Source organism: Chlamydotis macqueenii, chromosome 6 (assembly GCF_036417535.1).
Source record: "Chlamydotis macqueenii isolate bChlMac1 chromosome 6, bChlMac1.mat, whole genome shotgun sequence".
Lineage (NCBI taxonomy): Eukaryota > Metazoa > Chordata > Aves > Otidiformes > Otididae > Chlamydotis > Chlamydotis macqueenii.
In genome coordinates, this window is record NC_141561.1 from 23,659,767 (window position 1) to 23,680,640 (window position 20,874).

The 20,874-nt window shown below is 43.1% G+C and overlaps 1 protein-coding gene across 1 annotated transcript in view; it reads right to left on the reverse strand.

The window, feature by feature from the left end:
* The window catches only part of CHN1 (chimerin 1), a 98,923-nt gene that overhangs the window by 20,859 nt on the left and 57,190 nt on the right, over positions 1–20,874 (reverse strand). The window contains exon 7 of the mRNA XM_086751418.1: positions 10,763–10,840. Within this exon, the coding sequence (XP_086607544.1) occupies positions 10,763–10,840 (78 nt within the window). The remainder of the gene's footprint in view (positions 1–10,762; positions 10,841–20,874) is intronic.

Here is a 20,874-nt window from a genome sequence, read left to right on the forward strand (position 1 = left end):
CATGCCATTTGCTGAAATGTTTCTAATGCCTTCCCTGGGTGCTGGGGTCCTATGTTGTCCTCTCCAGAGCCGTCTCCAGCACCAACACTCACCAAACCTCAGGTGCCCAATTTCTAATTGGCTGTTTTAGTGGTGAACATCCCTCCTTCTTGGCATCTTGCTACCCACTGTGGTCAGCCTGTTTCCACCTCCTCCTGATGCTCCCTAGGAACTCTTCTGCAGAGTCTACCACATCCCAAATCTGCCACTCCAACCTTTCGCCTCCCTTCATTATTATTATGATTTCTTAAAAAGAGTTCAGTTTCTCTTAATGTTTCTAGTAACAATTATCCACCTAGAATAAAAAAAAAAATTACCTTTCTACTACAGCCAGTTCCCCTGACATTATTCTGGCTCTCGGCTCACCCCTCAGAGAAGTTTACATGATTCATCAACTTAAAAATGACAAGGACAAACCAGACTTCCCTCTTCCCTACCAACACTGCATGTACTGGTTACCCTTCACAAGATCGAGATTGATTTCACCTCAGGATCATTGTCTCAGCATCATTAGCACTGTTCTCTCATCCCATGCATCCAGGCTTTATCCAAATACTGAAATGCATTTCTGTATTGTCAGTTAAGAAATTAACTTTTCTGTTAGAAGATTTATCCAGAGACTGCTCAGCTTTACACTGCCCCATGCAAATTACTTTTTCTTATCCATTACTCTGATTGCAAACTCAAAATAATTTAAGGGCAGGTTTTTCTGTGTTCCACAGTGCTCTACCTTGCTTTGTCCTGTATCTGACATGCAATAGAGAGGTTCTCTGGCAATACTAATTAGGAGGCCCAAAGGCCACAATGTCCCTCTGTCCCCATAAGGGAAGGGGGGACATAACCCCGCAGGATCACCTCTGAAGCCTCTCTCGGGGTTTCTAAGCGGTGCTGTCCTTCCCCAGAGCTCCATGGTGCCGGAATGTTAATCTTCCCACTACTACAGAGTGGAACTGGACGTCTAACCTGTGCTGGTCTGAATACACATTGTCTCTGGAAATGAAATCAGACACAGTAAGTGAAGCCAGAAAATAGCGAAAAATTGGTCTTCTGAGGTCAGAACAGCCTCTAATCCTGCTTCTTCCTGCAGAGTGGGACCTGGCAGCACGCTAAAAAGAAACACATTTGCATCCCCTCTGCTAGTTCAAGAGGCAACACCTGCAAATAATACTGCATTTATTACATGACACTGTTTAATACATCATTCTGATTTTTATATTTAATTCCCCATTCTAAAAATCTGCCAAGTGACTTGCTTGTTTTCAAAACTAAAACATGCGTTCCAGAAAAATTTCTGAAAACACACCCAGCAGAATCCCAGAGATCTTGACTTAAATTACAAGGGGTTCCTTTCCCCTTATAAAAAGAGCATCTGCCATATGCAGATTTTACTGTCTTATAAAATGTGAGAGAGCAGGATTGCCAACTGTGGCTTTATATCTCCTAACCCTTCAATTCTCACTCCCATCCCCAAAACCTTTTTCCCCCTCTCTTTCCGTAAGGCTTCAACTGCAAGTGATTTTTTTAAGAACGTGGAAAATGGGTGAGCAGGAAAGCAAGATAAACTTGTTTCAATCTTAATTTGTAAAATTCCTGGGGAAATAGTAAATATAAAAGAAAAATATAGATAGGAAGGAAAATACCTGCTTTAAGAACTAGATAAAATCCTATTACTAAGCTGCCCTGCAAGTCTGAGGTAAGAGAAAAGCCTCACGTTGGGCTTACACCTAGGGATTTACGTTTTGAACTCTCCCACATCAGCAAGGTATAATAAACATTTAACTACTGTGATCTTACGTAGGAGGACAGATTTCGCTTTGGCTTGAAAACCATTTTCTTATACACAGGGAAAAACAGCTTAACTCCTGTGATTAATAACTGTAAGTGTTACAGAATTTCATTTATTTTTTCTTTGCATTTAATTAAAATATTTCTTAGAAAAAGAGATGAAGTTTCAGGAGAACCAAATAAAAAATGATCCAGTGGCTCTGACAACAGATTATACCACCAGCTGGGAACTCCTTAAGCAGATCTCCCACCGTTATTTCTCAGGCTCTATGAAGGTCACTGCTGAAGTTAGCTACCCATGTATCTTGTAACTCCACTTATTTTTTACCCTTTTGGTTTTCACTAGGCAGTTGTTCAGCTAGCCTTGATTGCTATCTGAAAATCAAAAATAAACCAGTAGATAATTAGTATTCCTAACCGGGAGAATCACACTGTATCACTCCTCAAGGCAGGGAGGAAGAGAGTCAGGAAATATCAGCAAAGTGCTGTGCAAACATGATGTGAAAGAACACGATGGATCGGCAGAGCTTTAGCAAAGCCACTCCTGGGAAGGAAGCAAGGCTGGATCTGACAAACTATGGATATGCAAAATCAACACCAAACACAGAAAACAGAAGTCTTTGTGACAGTGAACAAAAAAGGCTTCCCTGTTGAGAGGCTGCTGGTCTCCCTGAACGCCCACTCCATCGGGACCCCTGCTCTGGATGTAGCGTCTTCCATGGCCCTCCAAGCTGAACTTCTGGTGAGAATAATGGGGTTTGGAAAATCCAGGCATTACCATCTGTGTTGGGATGAAATATATCAACTTGAAAAACATTGGGAAAAAACATTGCTGATCTACCCTCTTGGGCTACCAGAGTCCTACAATCTGGGCAGAAGCCTTGTTGGTGCTCAGGGAGGGGACCAAGCTGACTGGGGACTGAATAAACGGCACACATCCAGCATTTGTACCGTGTGGTGCTCCGAAGGTACAGTTCTGCTGGCTATAATGTCTTCTGAACAAATTACTAAGGATGACGGGACACCGCTGATGAAGGCTGTCAGCTCAGTGGTCCTAGCTGATCTGCAATTCCATCAATTGAATTCTGCCTGTTGGGAATCTACGAAGCTTTTAATTGGATATGGGAGACATCATAAGTCTCAATTAAAACGATGAACTCAGCTTGTGTTATTAATGTCTGTCTTCCTTGTCATGGCTGATTTTATCAGGCACTGAGCGTACCCATGCTGGCAACCCAACAGGCTTGCCCTTGTCATCCACCCCTGGTCCAGGCAGAGGTTGCCTGGATGTGAAGGCTACAGAAGAGGTATCAGTGAGAAAGTCAATCGACTCATCTATCAGTTTGGGCAATGCTTCAATGTAATCATTGCAAATATTACAATGATTAGATAGTGCCTCTAAAACAAGGGTCTCAAGCACTCTCAATATTCCAGTACATGATATTCCTCCTGTGAGGCAAACATTGCTGCTGCTGCTCGGTAATCTGAGAAGCAAAGAGACTGCCATGACAACCCACACGGCAGAGCCGTATCTGCAGGATAATCGCTCTCATGGAAAGGTGTAACAGAAATGACAGTAACTGAGACCATTGGAACATACTCTCTCCAAAGCAAGAGCTGACTTTGCCTGGACCAGCTGGGGTATTAACGTGGGAACCAGCCTGGGACCACTCCAACAACTTTGTCCAGCAGCTCTGGAGAGGAGAGATGCTGGCGGAACGCTGCATGGCTCAGAGTATAAATAGCATTGTTACCGCCAGTGGGTACAGTGACACGAATGTCGAGCAGGCAAGCCGTCCTCCAGGTCCTCACCCACTTGGAGCCAGAAGTGCTGTCATGTCTTGTTTAATTTCTGGTTTGCACTGATCATGTCAGCAGAGATGGGAACAACTAGAAATTGCAGTTAGGTCACGCTCTACGAGAGCCAAAGCAAAAAACTAGAGAGTAGCAGGTTGTTGGCTTTTTTTTTTCTTGTAAATTCAATGAAAATGGCCACCTTTCTTTCAGGATGGAACAGCAGACTTTCTTTAAATTGATATCTAGAAAACTGGAACATTGTCCATTTATTCCAGGCCCAAGTTACTCGATATCTATGTCCATGCAAAAAATTCTGAAACTAGAGGTGAAAATTGAATAAAATCCTTAGAATTAAAATTGTGTATATATACATACTACGTATGTTACGTGCAACGATGTAAATATAATATATGCAATGACATAAGGAGACTGTAAAACCCCAAGAGATTCCTAAAGAAACGCTTTTGGAATGATGCTAGAGGCTAATTTGGAGGAAAAGCTGATGATGATGAGAGAGCACGACATGTGCTACGTGCTCCTTGAGGCAAACTCCCTGTCATCCCCAGTAGAGCATTTCTAAGTTTCATCACAGACATGAGCTGGTCCGCTCTTGGGGCTGTGTACATGGACAACTCACACCTGAGGACTAAAAAAACTGCTGGTGTGGTGGGAAGGAATTATACCTTCAGTAAATAAAGGATTTAGAAAAAAGGCTTTTTTTTTTTTTTTTTTTTTTTTTTTTTTTTTTCAAATGGTGGCAAAGCTTGAATTCAGGGACTAGCACCAAGAAGCCAGAAAGGGTTAAATAATATTGTGCTATTTGGAATCTGCTTTGGAAAAGCCCTAGCTTTTTCAAAAAAGTAAAAAAGTAAAAGTAACACTAAATAAATACCTTAGGAGACTAAAATCCATCAATGCCTAAGTGCTTTTCTGGCTTAAACTCTTGTAACACATTATGAGTTTCAGAAGCAATAACACAGAGCCAGTGTTTGTTCTCCAGATATTTTCCCCGCCATTTTTTCCCCTCGAGTACTAGAAGTCTAAAAGAAACATCCTATTTCCTGAGGTTTTCTTATCTGTGAGAACGCACAGAGACTCTCCCTGGGGACTGTGCTAGAAGCATCCAGCTCTCTCTCTGACTATTCATTTGAGTGCAGTGACTCACCTAAAGATGTTTTGAAAATATGCTCAGTGCTAGGTCTGTACCTAATAAAAAATCAGCATCCTCTTTTCAGCAGAGCTAGAACAATTTACCCCAAATCAGCATTTGCCCCAGTTTTCAGAAATAGAAATGAGTTCAGGTTAGAAGTCACAGAAGCACAGCTCTGCTTAATATAGTACGAGTTGGTTACAGTTTCTGGTCTTTTCGCAGCATTTCTTCTGCACTCTGCTCCCTGTTCCCGGTGTTTAGGCACGGCTTTGCTGAGCAGCTCCTGTTAGAATAATAAGATTGGGTACGGAAGCAATTTGCTATGACTTTTTACACTAGCAAAACACCTAGCACAGATGCAATTACACTGGCAAAATCTGGGCCAGGGCCAGTTAGCTTATTTGTTTCAAAGAAGCAGTGCAAATTTCACCGGCAGAGTAACTCTCGTTAAACTCAGCACTCTCCCCATTAAAGTGATGCTTGAGTCTGTCTATACTGGCAAAGCCTTTCCGGTAGAGACTGGTCCTTACCTGAGCCTTCACTTTTTGTGTATGTTTAAGGCTGTATTCTACCCCCAGATATTTCTGGAAAAGTACATTGTCTCTGCTCTGGAGCTCCCTGTTCGGCCTTTCAAATGGGTCACCCTCAAAGAGAAAGCCAGGATGCCGCTTCAGTCGAGGAGGGAGACGAGGAATCTCAACAAACAAGACTCATCAGCATCTCTGCTGACTTGGCTTAAGCAACCGTGGAAAAACATCTCTCCTCCCTGGAAGAAGTGTTGGCTTGAAAGGGAATTACGTTCTGAATGTTCACTGATTCACCAAGCAGCCTTGCAACCGTTATTTATTACGATCAATTGACTGTGCCGTCTCGGGCGTTAGTAAGATAGCGACTAAGAAACAGCATGACAGTACCAAATACTGCACAGAAAGACAGCAAAAAATAGTCTTCTGGAGATGTATCTATTTTGTGAAGAGCAAGAGAGAAATGAGACAATATCCTAGGGAAAATGATGCATGAAAACACGGATTTCAGTCCAGCTCTGACAGGCACAGACACCTTCTTGCTTCAGTGAAGCACCACAGCGCTAATCCAGGCAGAAGAGCGGTTTTAAGCCTTGAACTATCGGTCGTTACGAAACACCTGCAGAATGCTCTGCTGGCTCAAGTCACCAGGAGCCAGAGGTGTCTGAAGGAATACCTATAACCAGCCAAGGGAGCTTGAAACTCCCCAGGGCCCATGAGTCACAAAACTGGAGGGGAGTGAAGACCTTTAAGGTCTTTTGTCCAGGCTTATTTTAAATTTGCCAAGTGATGGGGAAGTTATTGCACTGACTAACAAGTTTCACTACCCAGGAGATTTCTTGCTGTTAATCTCAAATTTTCCCTTTAATTTTCCTTTTAAGCTATTATTCAATAACTCCCAGCTAACGCTTCTCTTCCATGACTGCCCTCCTTGCCTTTAACATTTTTCAAGAGTAGTTTTGCTGTTTTCTCTAACCCCACACAAACAGCCAGCAAAGGAGCGAGGTGTCAGTGCCTAAGTCCAAAGCACAGCACCAGGTGGGGAGGAGGTGCAGAAGATGTTCTATGTCAGGTAGGGATGGACTCAGGGCAGAAGGTACCTCATTAGGCATTTTTTTTAATTTTTAAATTTTTTTTTTACAGCAAAAAGCTATGGGATGTAGGGGAGAGATGAGGAGATGCAGACAGGGAAAGTCTGAAGGACGGAGCAAGGGGAATCCTGCACATTCAGTACCCTAACAAAAACTGTCTCACCCGTAACAGAAGATGGGGTAACCTCAAACTCAACCCAGATTCCCATGCTGTGTAAGTCCTTTGGCCTAAAACCCACCTCACACATCCCAACCTAGAGCTCCTTTCAGTCCTCTTCTCAATAACCAACCTGGAATGTTTCACTACACACGGCACCTTGGCACAGGCCCCTTCTCCCCTCAAATCTGAGGTTCCTGCTCTTGCCTGAAGCTCCTCCTTCACCTGCTGCCCAGGAGTTGCCCAGCTCCTTCCTCCTTTTAAAACTATTGAATGGATCAGATATCAGATAGGTAAGAAATTCTATTTTAATTTACAGGCTATCACAGTTGCTGCATTTTGAGGACAAGATAAGCAAATATGAGATTTGTAAGGGACAGAAAAATGCACTTTTTTCTGCTTTATTCTACTTTTATTGGTAGGGTCCATCTGTAGAATAAATTCATGGGAACACTTAGGTATAAATCTACTCTGTCTCCTTCTATGAAATGTTACAGAACTTTCCCCTATGATAAACCTTCTTTTTTTTTTTTTTTTACGAAAATAACACCACTGGCTTCAGCTATGCTCATTGTCAGCACTTCAAAAAGCAGCCCACAGATCTCTCTGAGTTTCCAAATAGAAGTTCATCTACACAGTGGTGGAAGAACGAACTTGATATGCATCACACAGACATGTCCTTACAGATACGTGTGTACTGGAGAGTGTGGGGAGATCTCTTACCCATAATGAATAAGAAACTGAAAGAGACTGAAAGTCTCACTCGGTGAGCTGGATTTCAGAAAAGCAGAGTGTAAGGAGAGGAGGCAAAAGAAATCAAATATGCAAAGAGACAGACCCAATCAAGTCACAGTCACATTCATATCTTACCTTCAAATCCCATTATTCAATTAGAGCCAAATAAAATGCTGTGTCAAACAATGTAGATCTCTCTTAGCTGATGTATTTGAATTAATAGAAAATGAATCTTTTATATTACATCTATAGAGGAGAACACAGAAATATTAACTGAAAAAAATATAAAATAGAAAAAGCCAAAATAAATTAAAAAATAAAATATTTTTAATACTTAACTCTCATCCTGAGGAACAGCCATTAAAAATTCAGTCAGATCTGAATTTGTAAATCATCAACCCTTTCTTTACTTATGGAGATAAATTTAAGTGAATTCAGACACTCTGTATTTGCGTTTGAGATTTGCTCATAAGAGACCAGACCTCCCTAGTCAGGAGAATATTATGGAGCTGGAGACCATTACCTGCCAGCTCTGCCCTGTCAGGACGGCTAGCCAGCCTGCTCACATTCCAGCAGATTTAAATAAGATCAAAACCTTCCAGAAACCCAGCCATGTCAGCACTCCTAGCAGAATGGTATTTATATTCTTCTTTCAAACAACCCTTGGAGCAAAAGACAGATTAATATATGTATTCAGGAGACCTCTTTATGATTTAAGAGTTAAAAGCAGCTTTTGTGTTCACCCCGTCCCTAGGCACCTGCACTGCTGTGAGGGCCATCACCACAGCATCTGTTGCCACCATGTTCCTCTACTTGAGCTTTGCTGGAGGCAACGGAGCCTGAGGGTCCAAACTCCACCTGCGTCCCTACCTACCCACCCCAGAGGGGCAAGAGGTGCAGGGGCAGAGGGAGAACTGAGGCCTCCTAACCCGTGGCCAAGCCTCTCAGGCATTTGCTAACCCCTGCCCACCTCTGGAGCAGCTGCTGCTGTCTTCTTCCCTTCTCCAAGACAACAGTGCTAGTTGTTGTGCATTAATGGTTCTCTGCTTTTCCTCCCTCTGCTGAGATGTTACAGCATGTCCAGTATAAAGGGATTTCTGAGACCCCTTCATTTCTGTGACTAGCGATGTGCCTGATCAAACGAGCAGCCAGGAAAAGGTTAGGGATCCCTATATTAGGAAGAGAAGATAAGAAACCTCAGAGGTACAAAGCAGCATGCATCCTCCTTTTTCCTGATGGAGCCTCTGGGGACATCAGTCACTGTTGGTTAGCTGAACTATATAAATATATTTCATTTCTGGGCTGTTTTTTCTTGTTTTGTTTCAAAAGTCTAGCTCCAAGACTCTGGGACTGACATTTCCTTCCTTCCCACATGGGTGGCACATTTGCTGCTTGGCAGGGAACTTAGGAGACTTCTGTAGACATTTTAAACAATGACATCTACACATGTGAGAAGAAAAATTTGACAGATGCAAGGAATGATAAAAGACAGAAGTGCATGAGCTAACGACGGCCATTCATTTCAGATCCGTAACACAATAATTTTGAAGGGCTTATGGTTATTTTTTTTAAAATGGGACAGTGGACACATTTAGAGCTTGTGAATGCCAGCAGCATTCCTTCGGAGGTAGGCTGGTTGCTGCGCATCCTTTAAGGGGCAAGGGGTTTGTTCCCTTCTACTTTTTTATAGCAAAAATGATCTATGTAAGGTAACTCCATTTCACTGACTTGAGAAAAGAGTTACATCTCAAGGTATTTTTCTGGTAACTATATGCATAAAGGAACTACAGTACAACTATTACAAAGAAAACTATCTGCGTGGAAAGTTTGTGCTGTGGCTATGACCTTGGATCAGACACACTGTTTGTTTTTGAAAAAAGACTGGAAAACTCATAGCTTCCAAACTTTACAGAAGCAGTTTCTGGAAGAAAAACAAATAAACAAACCCAAATGAATGAACATCAGGTTATTGGATTGATTTCAAAACAGATGTGTTTCAGGCTGTTAAAGGAAAGTAACTAAGGAATATAGATGTGTGCAAAATTGAATACGTATTATCTTACATACACTGTAGTGCATGGAAAATTGCTATTTGCTGGCATCTGTAAGAATTCTCTTCAAACTTTAACTTTAAGAAACAAAGATAAGTTACAAGACATTTCAGATCTCTAGGACACCTCAGGAGCCTGTGAAAAAACGCTCTGCATCTAGCTGACAGCCAGCAGGATTGTTATGCCCAGCGTTCATATTAAACATTTTTTAATATAACATTTTTAACATGGTTTTCAAATTTGTGCTTTAAGTCAAACAAAACATCCTGACCATATAAAGTTTCCAATTTTAGCGATTATCCAAACTGAAAAGTCAGAAGGCATTTTAAATGAAATCAGATGGACGATAGGTAAGTATATACATGTGCATACATCTGTACATTCACACATATACATGCGTGTCATGGAAATCACAACTGAAAATAAGAGACAATTAACAGATGCTTATATCATCAGATGCCTGTATTATATTAATGATTTCCCATTCTCCTAAAATAAATAAAAGCAAAAGCTACACACGGGAAAAAAATCCACACATTAAAGATAAAATCTGGGCTTCAGGTACTATATATGAAGTTTGTACCAGCATCTACAGGAATTCAGTATAACATCAATTTACTTAAGTCTTACAAATAAAGACTGTCTATTATCCAATGCATTTGAACACTAAAGGTTAAATGACTAAATCCTTACTGGACACTTATTACAGATACAGACACAAAACACGAATACATTGTATTGACATGTGTCTCTCTTACAAGAGCATAGTTTATTTACAATAACTAAAATGATACTTAGACGCTACCTAGAAGACTAAGTAAATTTCAGTAAAACACAAGGTAGTTGCTAAAGCCAGCAGCTCCGATAGCCCCATGGAATAAGCCACGCTGCTTTCAACACACTCGATTCACTAACACAGGAGAAACACCAGAAAGTAAGGGAAATGCAGACCATCTGCTCAATCCAGATGCAGCAGAACACGCTTCTTACCTCCAACGCGATTTACCAGTGACAAACTGAGATAAGATCAGTCTAATCCTCTCATCAGATCAAGAAAATTTTTTGGCATCATGAGTAAAACTGAACTATGTTCATTTGAATTGAAAGAAAACTTTGCCGGTTTTTCTCACCTTTAGCATCTCTCCTGGTATGAAACAATTCTAAATAAAAGAGACAACTTAGACATGGCATGCATTGAAACAAATACATGCACGCAAGCTGTCAACATCCTTGTTCTGATGACACGTTCTAAAGATGTTTCATTGATTTAACCGGCAATGGGATTTAACTGAATCATTTAAGTTCCCAGAAACTCAGAGTCTGCATACGTATAGTCTCCTTACAATACCAGACCCCTTTTAAAACACAAACGATTTGTGTTTTAAAAAAACAACCCCGTGCCTTGAAAATAAATAAGGAGCACAATTTCTTACCTTGAAGTTATGAATCTTCTCGTATTTTGGAATATGCTCATTTTCTTTCAGAGTTGCTCTTCTGACAAGCGATGTCAGCTGCGAATAAGCAAAGAGTTTCAGAGGCTGCCAGATTGTCACAGACGACTTCTGCGCGCCCAGTTTCATCCCCAGGGCCGCTATCAGTAAATCTTGCTGCCGGCTCTCCCGCCCCGAGCCGTGCACCGCCGCCCTGCCCGCTCTGTGCCCCGACCAGGACTCTCTGGACGGCATTTCGGAGCTGACGGGGGAAGGAGGAGCGGCCCCCCGCACCGATCTGCGCCCGGTCTCTCTCAGACCCGACCGGAAACACCGGCAAGGGCCATCTCGGGAACCTAAACCGCTGGGGAGGGCGCCGCGGCCATGCCAGCGCACCCGTCGGCCGCGCGGCTTAACTCAGCGAGGCGGGCCCGCCGCCGCGCCGGGCTGGGCTGGGCTGGGCCGGGCTGCGGGGCTCCGGAGCGGCCGGCGGGCCGGGCACGTGCGGCAGCCGGCGGGGGGGCGGGGGAGCGCAGCCCGCAGCCGCTCCCTCCATCAGCGGCCGCCGGCGGGGACGCGCGCCTCAGCCCCCGCCTCCCGCACCGCTGCCCGCCTCGGGGGTGTGGGTGCGGGAATGGGGGCGAAGCCGAACGGCGCGGAGCGGCACCGCCCCCGGGGCGGGGGCGGCCCGCCGGCAGCCCCCCGGCGGCCGCAGCCCAATGAAGGCCCGGCGAGGCGGCAGGGCTGGCAGCGAGGCGGGAGCCGCACACCGCTGCCGAACGGCATCTCCCCGCCCTTTGCGGGCGTCAGGGCGTCCTGCGGTGCGGGCAGCAAACAGCAGCCCCGGGGACAACGCAGAAAGCGGCTCCCTCCAACTCCTCCCGTCCGACACGGGCTGGGCAGCGGGAGGTGCGGCTGGGGGCAGTTAATGCCACCACTGATGCTCATGGCTCTGCCCTTAAAATTACATTTTTCACCACCTTTGCTAGTCAAACTCACATCGTGTAACAGCCTCTTCTAGTAGTGACGTGAACACAAATGCCACCAAAAGTTCATCACACCACCCCTCCCACCAAAGACCTCAACCCCAAATCACTGAGGTGCCCCTCGTTAGGGATTCAAGAACGTTAACAGATGGCGCATGATGCAGAATCTCAAGTCAGACCAACACCTGCCCTCCGGACTGGTGCGACTGACGATGGAACATGCACAGGATGATCTGGTCCCTGGCTGCCCCTGGCACAAACCAAAGGGAACAGGATTTCACACCAGCACCACCAAAGCGTTAAGCTCCATGCCGCAGGACGCAGCAGAGCCAGAGCACAACGGGCACATGAGGGCCCAGCGCACCCCATCCACCCCGAGCTGCTTGCCAGGGCAGCCTGGCTCTCTTCGGCTGCATGCTGATGGGTGGGAGTGGACACCCCGATGGGCACTCAACTCCTGCCCTTTTAATCCTAGTGCGCTCCAAGCATTTATGAACAGCCTTTGGTCAGAGGCTGCAAAAACGGACCTTTGGCCTGACTCACTAGGGCAGTGATTTACACCATGGGGCTGACCACCAGCCCAGCATTTCGGGCGCAAGAGGGCCTCTCTGTGTGCACAGCCTGCCCGTGCAGCGAGCCAGAGCGCAGCCCTCCCTTCCCTCACCACAAGCTGCAGCACCACAACCACTCTCCCTTCTGCAGCAAAGGTATTTTTATCTCTCATGACTCAGTAACAACCAAAGACAAGCACAGTTTGTCGCAGTCTTCTGGGTGGAACTGGGTGCGTTTTGCAGCTGGATCACAGTGCTACCATTTAGCTCAATCCTGCCAATACAGCCGAGAGTAACGCTCCCCCATGGGCCCCTCCTCTGTTCCCTTGCATGGCCGCCAGTACCTCCTCTACAGGTTTTAAAAATCTGCTGGGTTTCAGCATAGGGTCAGGTTGCAGAGACTAAGATCAACATATGTGCTTCCCAACCACTAATCTGCAAGGCAAGTTAATAATCGAAACACTGGCTGTAGATTATGCAGGATGAAGCTGTGGGGCATTAGTGGCTCATACAGGGGCCTTAGGAGAATCTGGCTCAGTTCCCAGTTTCAATACAAGCAGGAGGCTGGTTGATCCGTCCTACTGAGAAATACTTTTCCAACAGCTACCTCAATCTGCCCATCTTGTTTCAACCGCCCATTTCTGCTGCAGGTGAATAAATGCCCCTCTCTCGCATCTTATTGCGAGTCCCTCTAAGTGTAACACATCACAGCAACAGGAGATCAAGAAAAATGAGGTGAGGAGGAAGAGATGGCTGACCACGTGTGAGAATAGCAGGGACTAAGGGAAGGAGGACGCAGACAGGTTTCGAGCTCATCCTCTCCTTTCTCTCTAACAAAAGACTCTTCACAGTTTCATTTCCAAGGACTACCTCAGGTAAAAGTCCTCATGGAACAAAGTGGACCCAAACCTGCCCCAGAGGAGTCATCCTCTCCAAACCGCTTTGAGTGGCAACGGGCTCAGGAAGCAAATTGTGGAGCTCTGGAAATGTAGTTTCATTACACGCTTCCTTGGAACCCAAAATTCCTCTTATTTTTTTAAAGGGAAAAAAAAATAAATCGCCAAAACTTCAAAACTTCAGATCAGGAAATAAACTCTTTGAAAATTGAATTTGTTGGAAATAAGTAACCCAGCAATTTTCAAGAGTACATTTACTATCACAATCAAGCCTTATTAGTTTTTGTATAATTCCACTTAAGAAGCAAGATAAAGCATTCTGAATTTTCCTTTCAGTTGTTGGTAGAGTGCATATCTGGTTTTTGACATACTTATTCCTTAACTGTCAGCTTCCTTTTTCCTAATTCTGAAGAACTGATTTATTTTCAATTGCACTTTAGAGGCACATTAGTAGAAACCGATCTCTGGATCCTGAAAAATTAAATCTTAAGAATGCCAATAAAAAGGTAAGCAAAACTACCCAACAGGGAAAGGTCCTATCTCATGGCTATAATTACGAAAATGCGTTATAATCTGGAAAGTACTTAGAAGATTATGAATTTTAATTCTAACATTACTTTGTGCTATAGTAATCTAACTCAGACCGCTTATTGGTTTTACATAAATCAGCTTCCCATTGTTCAGTGCAAAACATTTTCTGCTGTTTATAAATGTAGGAATACTGAGCTCACCTACACTTACAGCCCTTCAGAAGTGCTATAGGCATTCTGCACACCAGAAACCCATCCTGAAAGAAAGTTAAAACCATAAAACTAGCAACTGAAAAATTATGAAAAATACATTTGTTATCTATTTCTTACATATATTTCCCCAGTATAAAGTAGTATTGTAATAAAAATTCACACAACTGCTTTTGGATGACATAATTCTGTCATGCATACACTCATTTTTTTTGCCATTGCCTAACTTTGGGAGCTTGGCATTGCAAGCTAGTGCTCTTCTTACCACAGCCCTGTTCCCTTCTTTTGAAAGGCAAAATGAAGAAGGAAATTCCTGTTGTACGCACTTTACTGACCACATTTTGGGTCATCAGGCAAGTCCAGATCTTTAGCTCACCAGTACGTGAGATAAAGTAAGAGGGAGCCAGCCGCTGTCCCCAGGTAGCCCTAGTCATTCCAGAGATGAGTCACCATCCCCGAGAGCAAACAAATGAACTCACGGACCTGCGGGCTCCACTGCAGGAAGCTGTCCTCTCCTGACGTTCTCTCCTGCTTCAGGCACTCTATGCTGTCTCTATTCCCAACCTGCAGCTCCTGCTCTTCTTCTTACATCCTTGGCTGGCTCTTGTTTCAACGCCTGCTCACCGCCAGCACTCCTGCACTCCTGCCTGCCAGCAAAGTCTCCTCTCCACAGCCCTTTCATTTTCCAACAGTTATCTTTATACCTTGCTCACTCTGAAATCTACCTTAATGGGGACAAGTACTGGATACTGTCTGCTACATACTGGATGAAAAAGAGGTAGAAATCTGAGGAGGAAAGCCTTCTCCCTTCCACTTTTCTAAACAAAGTCTTGATTTTATTTTTTTGTTGTTTGTGACAGACATTTGCAATAATTGCATGTGTAGGAAGCAATATGCTGTGCAGACTCCAGGCCAAAGAAAACTTTAAAAAATTTAATTTAAGGACTTGATTGCACAGGATTGAGGTGAACTGAATATGGAACGACTGGAAGTAATAGCTGAACAACCTCGCAGTAGAGCGCGTAACCAGAGCAGCCTCTCAGTCCTGGATATTTAAGTGACTTAAACGAGCACTAAAAAACCAAACCAAGCAACACAACAACCTTTAAACCAAGACATCTGTTTAGAGGTTCTACATTGTACATATGGACTAAAGGGGAAAAAAAAAAGACAAAAAAAAGACTGTAATCTGCTATTTCATATGCTCTCATTTGTTCTAAAACCTCAACCGTAAGAGGCGTCCTGCCTAGGTCCAGCCAGGACTCCGCTTTCCTTATTTCCCCTGGAGCAGTGCTTCAGGGTGTGAGAGAAACAGCTGTTTTTTGAGCACTATTTGCTCTCAGTGTTAGCTGGATAACGTACGTGTATTTTCTGGTACTAATCTCGCAATCAGTAAGTTTTATTATGAAGACTCCACAGAATTGATTTTGAAGTCATCCATGGCTTGCAGTAAATTCCAATTAGTTACTCTCTGAAAGACACATTATGTAAGTTTAATCCAGTCACACGATTCAGTCAACATCAGACAAATTATCTTTATAAAAAGGCAAATCGATGCATTTCCCATTTGTTGAGTAATAAAGCAAAATCACTTAAAAAAACCCCCAAAAAACAACAAAAGCTCAACAAGTCCTAAAATGCCCAGATCAGACTTGATCAGACCTCCTGAAGCCCACGTGCAGTTCCAATACAATGCAGTGTTTAGTTTCATGAGCACCTGGCTCCCCTCTCTAACACAGTATTGTGTTTTCTTCAGTCCCGGGAATGCACTGCAGGCTTTTCATTCTCACATGGTATTTCCATGTTGTTATGACTAAATACGCCTTTATTGTTTCAAACTTCATATATAATATAACCCCTTCCCTCTAAGGAATGTATTTTAATAATAATAATAACGAGCAGTTATATTGCACGCATTTTTTTTTTAATCATAGATGACGCCCTATAGTACATCTCTCAAGAAACAAGACATGGGGGTTGTATGCGGTTAGCCACTGTGTATTTTGTCATGCTCTGTTTCACGGCATAGCTAACTTAGCCAAATGTATATGCTCAGAAAAGCCTTCCTTGCCTGAACACTTTATGAGCTATTTTATGGGCTCAGTACATGATTTTCAAAAGCTAATCAGTCAGATTGTGAAACTGAGCCCAATTTCCTCAATGCAGTTCTCGGTGGAGGCTTGTTCCATGCTAAATATAATTTTCCCAGTCATATCTTTCACAGAATTGTTCCAAGGGGGGAAGGGGAGCCCAAAATTTAACTTTCAATTTTAAATTGGTGATAAGCTGTCTTCATTTCATTTTCTTCACTTGTAGACATGCTGATGCCAGGCACAGCCTCTGCCCACAGACAGATGGTGTGAGCGGAAGGTAGGAATGCTACTCAAAGAAAAGTTCAACCTGAAAGTTGATGTCTCAGGAGCTGGATGGGAAGGACCATTACGCAGTCTTGGCCGCCAGGCTAAGACTTCTCCCACTGCCATTCCAACACAGCCACATTTACCTGGCACATGGACAGCATCAGGCTCACACAATGCTCAAAGCATACTGGGATGCTCAGGCGATACACAGCCCCGCTTTGAGCCTGCAGTTACCCACAGGGGAGTTGGGGTTTAAGACATGGTTGAATGATGAAAACTTACTGCTGAGAAAAGTTCTATTTTTTTATAACAAAATTTTCCAAATGGACTGGCTTCTATTTAAACCAGACCTTCCCCCTCTCAGTGAAATACTTGCAAAATCTAAATAAATGGCTATTTATATTTTTTAATTTTTATTTCTGATAAAAGTGTATGTGATTTCACAGCAGGTAATGAACATTTTTATATCTAGAATTTAAAAATAAGTTTTTTAAAAAAGGTTTTAATTAAAACCTTAATTAAACAAATCCAGCCAAAGTGTTGTCTTGGTTTAAAGTATGACTGTTAAACTGAAATAAATAATCGAAACCAAAGTTTAAACTATGGAAAAATGTTGCCCAATATTGTTGCTAGAAATTACTGCATAAAAAGTGAGTTCATTTGGTACTTTAGTGTGCAATACAATTAGAGTGTATCAGCATTATTTGAAAAGATTTTATGTTCGCACTGATGTGCTTACCAGAAATACCCTGAAGTACCCTTATTTTCATAACAAGGGAGCATACTCATTAAAAAGCAGAGACATCTTAGCAGATGCCAACAGAAAAGTTGTTTTTCTGTAGCCTTACTCCTGTAACCTACCGGTTACCGCAGCTGATTCAGATCTAGGTCAGCCAGCTTATTTTGTTCGGGTTGTAGATTTGCTCCCGCAGGCACGGCTACGGGCCTTTGGAAAGGGCAAGTCAAAACTGCGCACTGGCAAAAGCATCCACTCTGACTATTCCTCCCTTTCAATAACTGACAAGACAAAAACAATTGACATTTGCTGTTCTGGATAGCGGCACAAAAGCAAGGAACTTTTCAGTGGCAAATGCCCCATCTTTTTTCTGAGAGAGGAAGCTATTTTGGTATGTAACCACAGACCTAGTCATGGCAAAATAAGACAAAAATCTTACCTGCAGTAAGAAGTTCTGCTTTTGTTCTGGTTCTGGAGGACTTTGCTAACATCAAGCCACTTCACTTTTAGTGAGGTCAGCAACTGGCTCGCTGTGCGCACTGAAGGAGGGGAGATAATTCTGGGAATTTCCTCCACGCTCCACAGGTACAAACACCACGACAGGGGCGTATGTGGGCACGTGAGAACGCGCACAGGCAGAGATGCGGATGTTGCAATCAATAATGGTGCTAAGCTGGGTTTTACAAGCAATACCTATGACTTCATCTATGCTGTATAAATAATAATACGCTTCCTCACTGTGGCACGTTCTGGGCGGGATGGCATAGTCTGGCCCTCTCCCGGGGCTCCTGCCTTGTCCTGGTTTGGTCCTGAGCCAGCTGAAGCCACAGGACTCTTCCCTGCAGATACCGACGCAGGACACACCCGTGCCCCCGGCTGCCTCCATTGAAATAACCAACTGCTCCAGCCTTTCCCTAAAGACAGAGACTACCAGCCTGCTCACAAGGGACAAGATACAACTGCGAGACAGAAGCAGAGCTGTTACCAAGCTGTGTGACACTGAGGCAGGATATGCCAATTAAACACCATGATAAAAGCTGCCAAGAAATCAGCTCTATTCACTCCTAACTCTGACTGTGGCATGGAAAGGAGTCCCCATGACCATGAGTTCAAGCTGAAGTATCAGCCTCAGCAATTCTCTCCTTGCTTTGCAGCAGCTCGTTACCACAACCCCATTCTTTCCTTGGGAAAACAAGCTGCACTAAAAGGAGGCCAATCCCAGCCAAACTTGGAAAGTACAGAAGGGGACCAAGAGCTGGTAGAGATCAGCAGATGCCACCTCCCTGCCTCAGGGGGCTGCCAGCATCACTGTTCCCCAGACAAAGTGTGCAAGACAGTTCATGAGCAAGGAGCAAAGCATCATGAAAGACCAGAATTTGTCTCGAGTAAATCCTTCAGATGAAGCCTGTCCTGTACAGCTTTGCTTTCAGTCCTTTCCATCCCTCATAGCTTTGGTTTTGGTCTATCCTATCTTCTTCTCCTCCTGCCAGGAGCCTGGGCCACGGAAATGGTAAGCTATACAGTGAGTTAAAGCAGCTGCCTGTGCCAGGTACTCCTCTTCTTGAGAAATGCAGCAGCAGAGACTTGGAGGACTACTCACATAGTTTTAATTTAAATATTACACCATTATGCATTGCTAGATGGGGGCTAGAGAGGTCTGTCTTGCAGCTATGAGACCGATGGGAAGAGCAGTTAATGGAGCAAGAAGCTCTGCCTAAGGGAGCAACCCTCACACTGGCCAGCTTCTCCATCTCGCTCCCATTTAGTCAGCATTTTCTATTTCAGCTAACAGCATCACATTTTCCTCCCTTTGCTCTCTGTGGTGTGTCTCCTCGCTGCCCTGTAGGGAGCTGTGCTGTTGTGTCCAAGGCACGACTGATGTTCTTTGCAGCGAGGAGTCACTCCAGCAAAAGCAAAAGTGACACATCAAGGCAGGTTGTATTCCAAAAAGACTGTAAAAGTCATTTATAAATGCCACAAGACAATGTGCTCTATAGGAGTGATAACAGTCAAAATGTAATGCAAATTGGCAGCTGCACAAATGCTACTCTTGGCAAATGCTCTCTGTTACTAATATACTACATCTAAGTATCAAGAGAAAACAGGCTGTTAGACTAATCTTCTGAAACCATAAGGGACTGGTGATAGTTTACTTCTCTTCTGACCCACACTGTTACAAGGATTTCCTCATATAAAAGGAAAAAGAAAAATAAAAAAAAGAGAAGGCACATCAAAAAGCTTAACCATACTCTTTGATGAAGAACCTTACCAGTCTCTTCGCAAGGAAATGTTGGTGGCAGCCAAACTTTATGAAATAAATAATTTACAATACTTCCTTTATGATATCTATTTAAGAATCATATTGATAAGTTTTTACAATAAACTTCTCTGTATTTTTGTAACTGAAAATATATACACTTAGGGATAATGACAATTACGTAATCCACAAGGTCTTTCTATTATTATATTTATTAAAGTCTTTTTCACTTATTTCTCATGGAATAGAAGCTTTGGCTACTGGTGTAACATGGGCAAATGGTATGGAAATTTCTTTTTATGTCTCATTAATATTTTCTTACTTGATATAATATTCATTTCACATTAGTCTTATCTGGCAGTCTACTGTGTCTAATATTAGCCTTTTTTGTTCTACACAGTAATTCAGTTTAGAGTAATTCAATGTATGTTATAATTGAAAACTGCAGCTCATTGATTTCTAAACACTCTTTGTATTTCAGACTACACCTGCTCCTTTGGCTCACCCTCTGGTTTGAATCCATCCACGTCTTCCTGACTAAGCTATGTTGCTATGATACATGTGCTGTCACAGTTTCTTTCTTCAACGTCCTTTCAGTTCATAATCATACTTATTTAGCATCAATAAGACCAAAAGTGCAAAGTCTTCTAATCCTTCCTTAATTATCACTTGATTCAACCCCATGAATCCAGGTGAAAACAATATTTAACCTGAAGGAATGCTTGAGTTGTGACAGGGACACACAACATTCTTGCAAAATTTATAGTGGTGAAGACCTCCTTATGGACCACCTCACTGTAGAAAAATTACAAAATGGGGTAGCCCCCAGTGTCCATCAGTGCTCCTTGCAGTCTCTGATTACCAGTTTTCTAAGTGCACATGCATCCCTGGGCAAAGCTGCACCAGTGCTGTGGGTCAAGGTCTACATTCATTTTACACAATGCAATTAGGCAGACTCAGAAAATGAGGTGGGCTGATCATCCTTCAAAGGAGTCTCTCATGTGGGCTCCCACTATCCTTGCATAAATCTCTGTTTAAATCAGGACTGATGTGAAACCTCCAATAAATGAAACCAGAGTGGAACTGGCACTGGAATTATACTCTGCTCCCAACGTCAAATTACCAGTTATTATCAAATTATCAGTTTATTGCCAGCCATAAAATCTTCTAATCCCAGGTTGCATTCCCAGAAAAGGCTCATTTTACATTCTGTTGACCAGAGTTCCAATTTTCTCATTTCTCCTTTTCCACATATGGTTCATCTTTCCTATTTATTCCCTCTTAGTTTCCTAATTAACATTTTAAAATGCCTCTGTCATGAAAATTGTCATATTAGGGCAGGAAGTATCCCATTTCCCTAGAGGAAGGTATAACCGTTAAAAATTCTTACTTGAGACAGGCACTCAAGAAACCATTGTCTCAAATAGTCAAACCCAGCATCTTTGAAACAAATTTAAGTAATGTCTTGATTTGAAAATGGAATCATGAATTCATAATCCTTATCATAAATTTGGGCTATGCAGCTTATTTACCTTTTGGGGGAGAAGCAGGCATTGGAACGTGGACAGGTTATACAACTTGTGTTACAT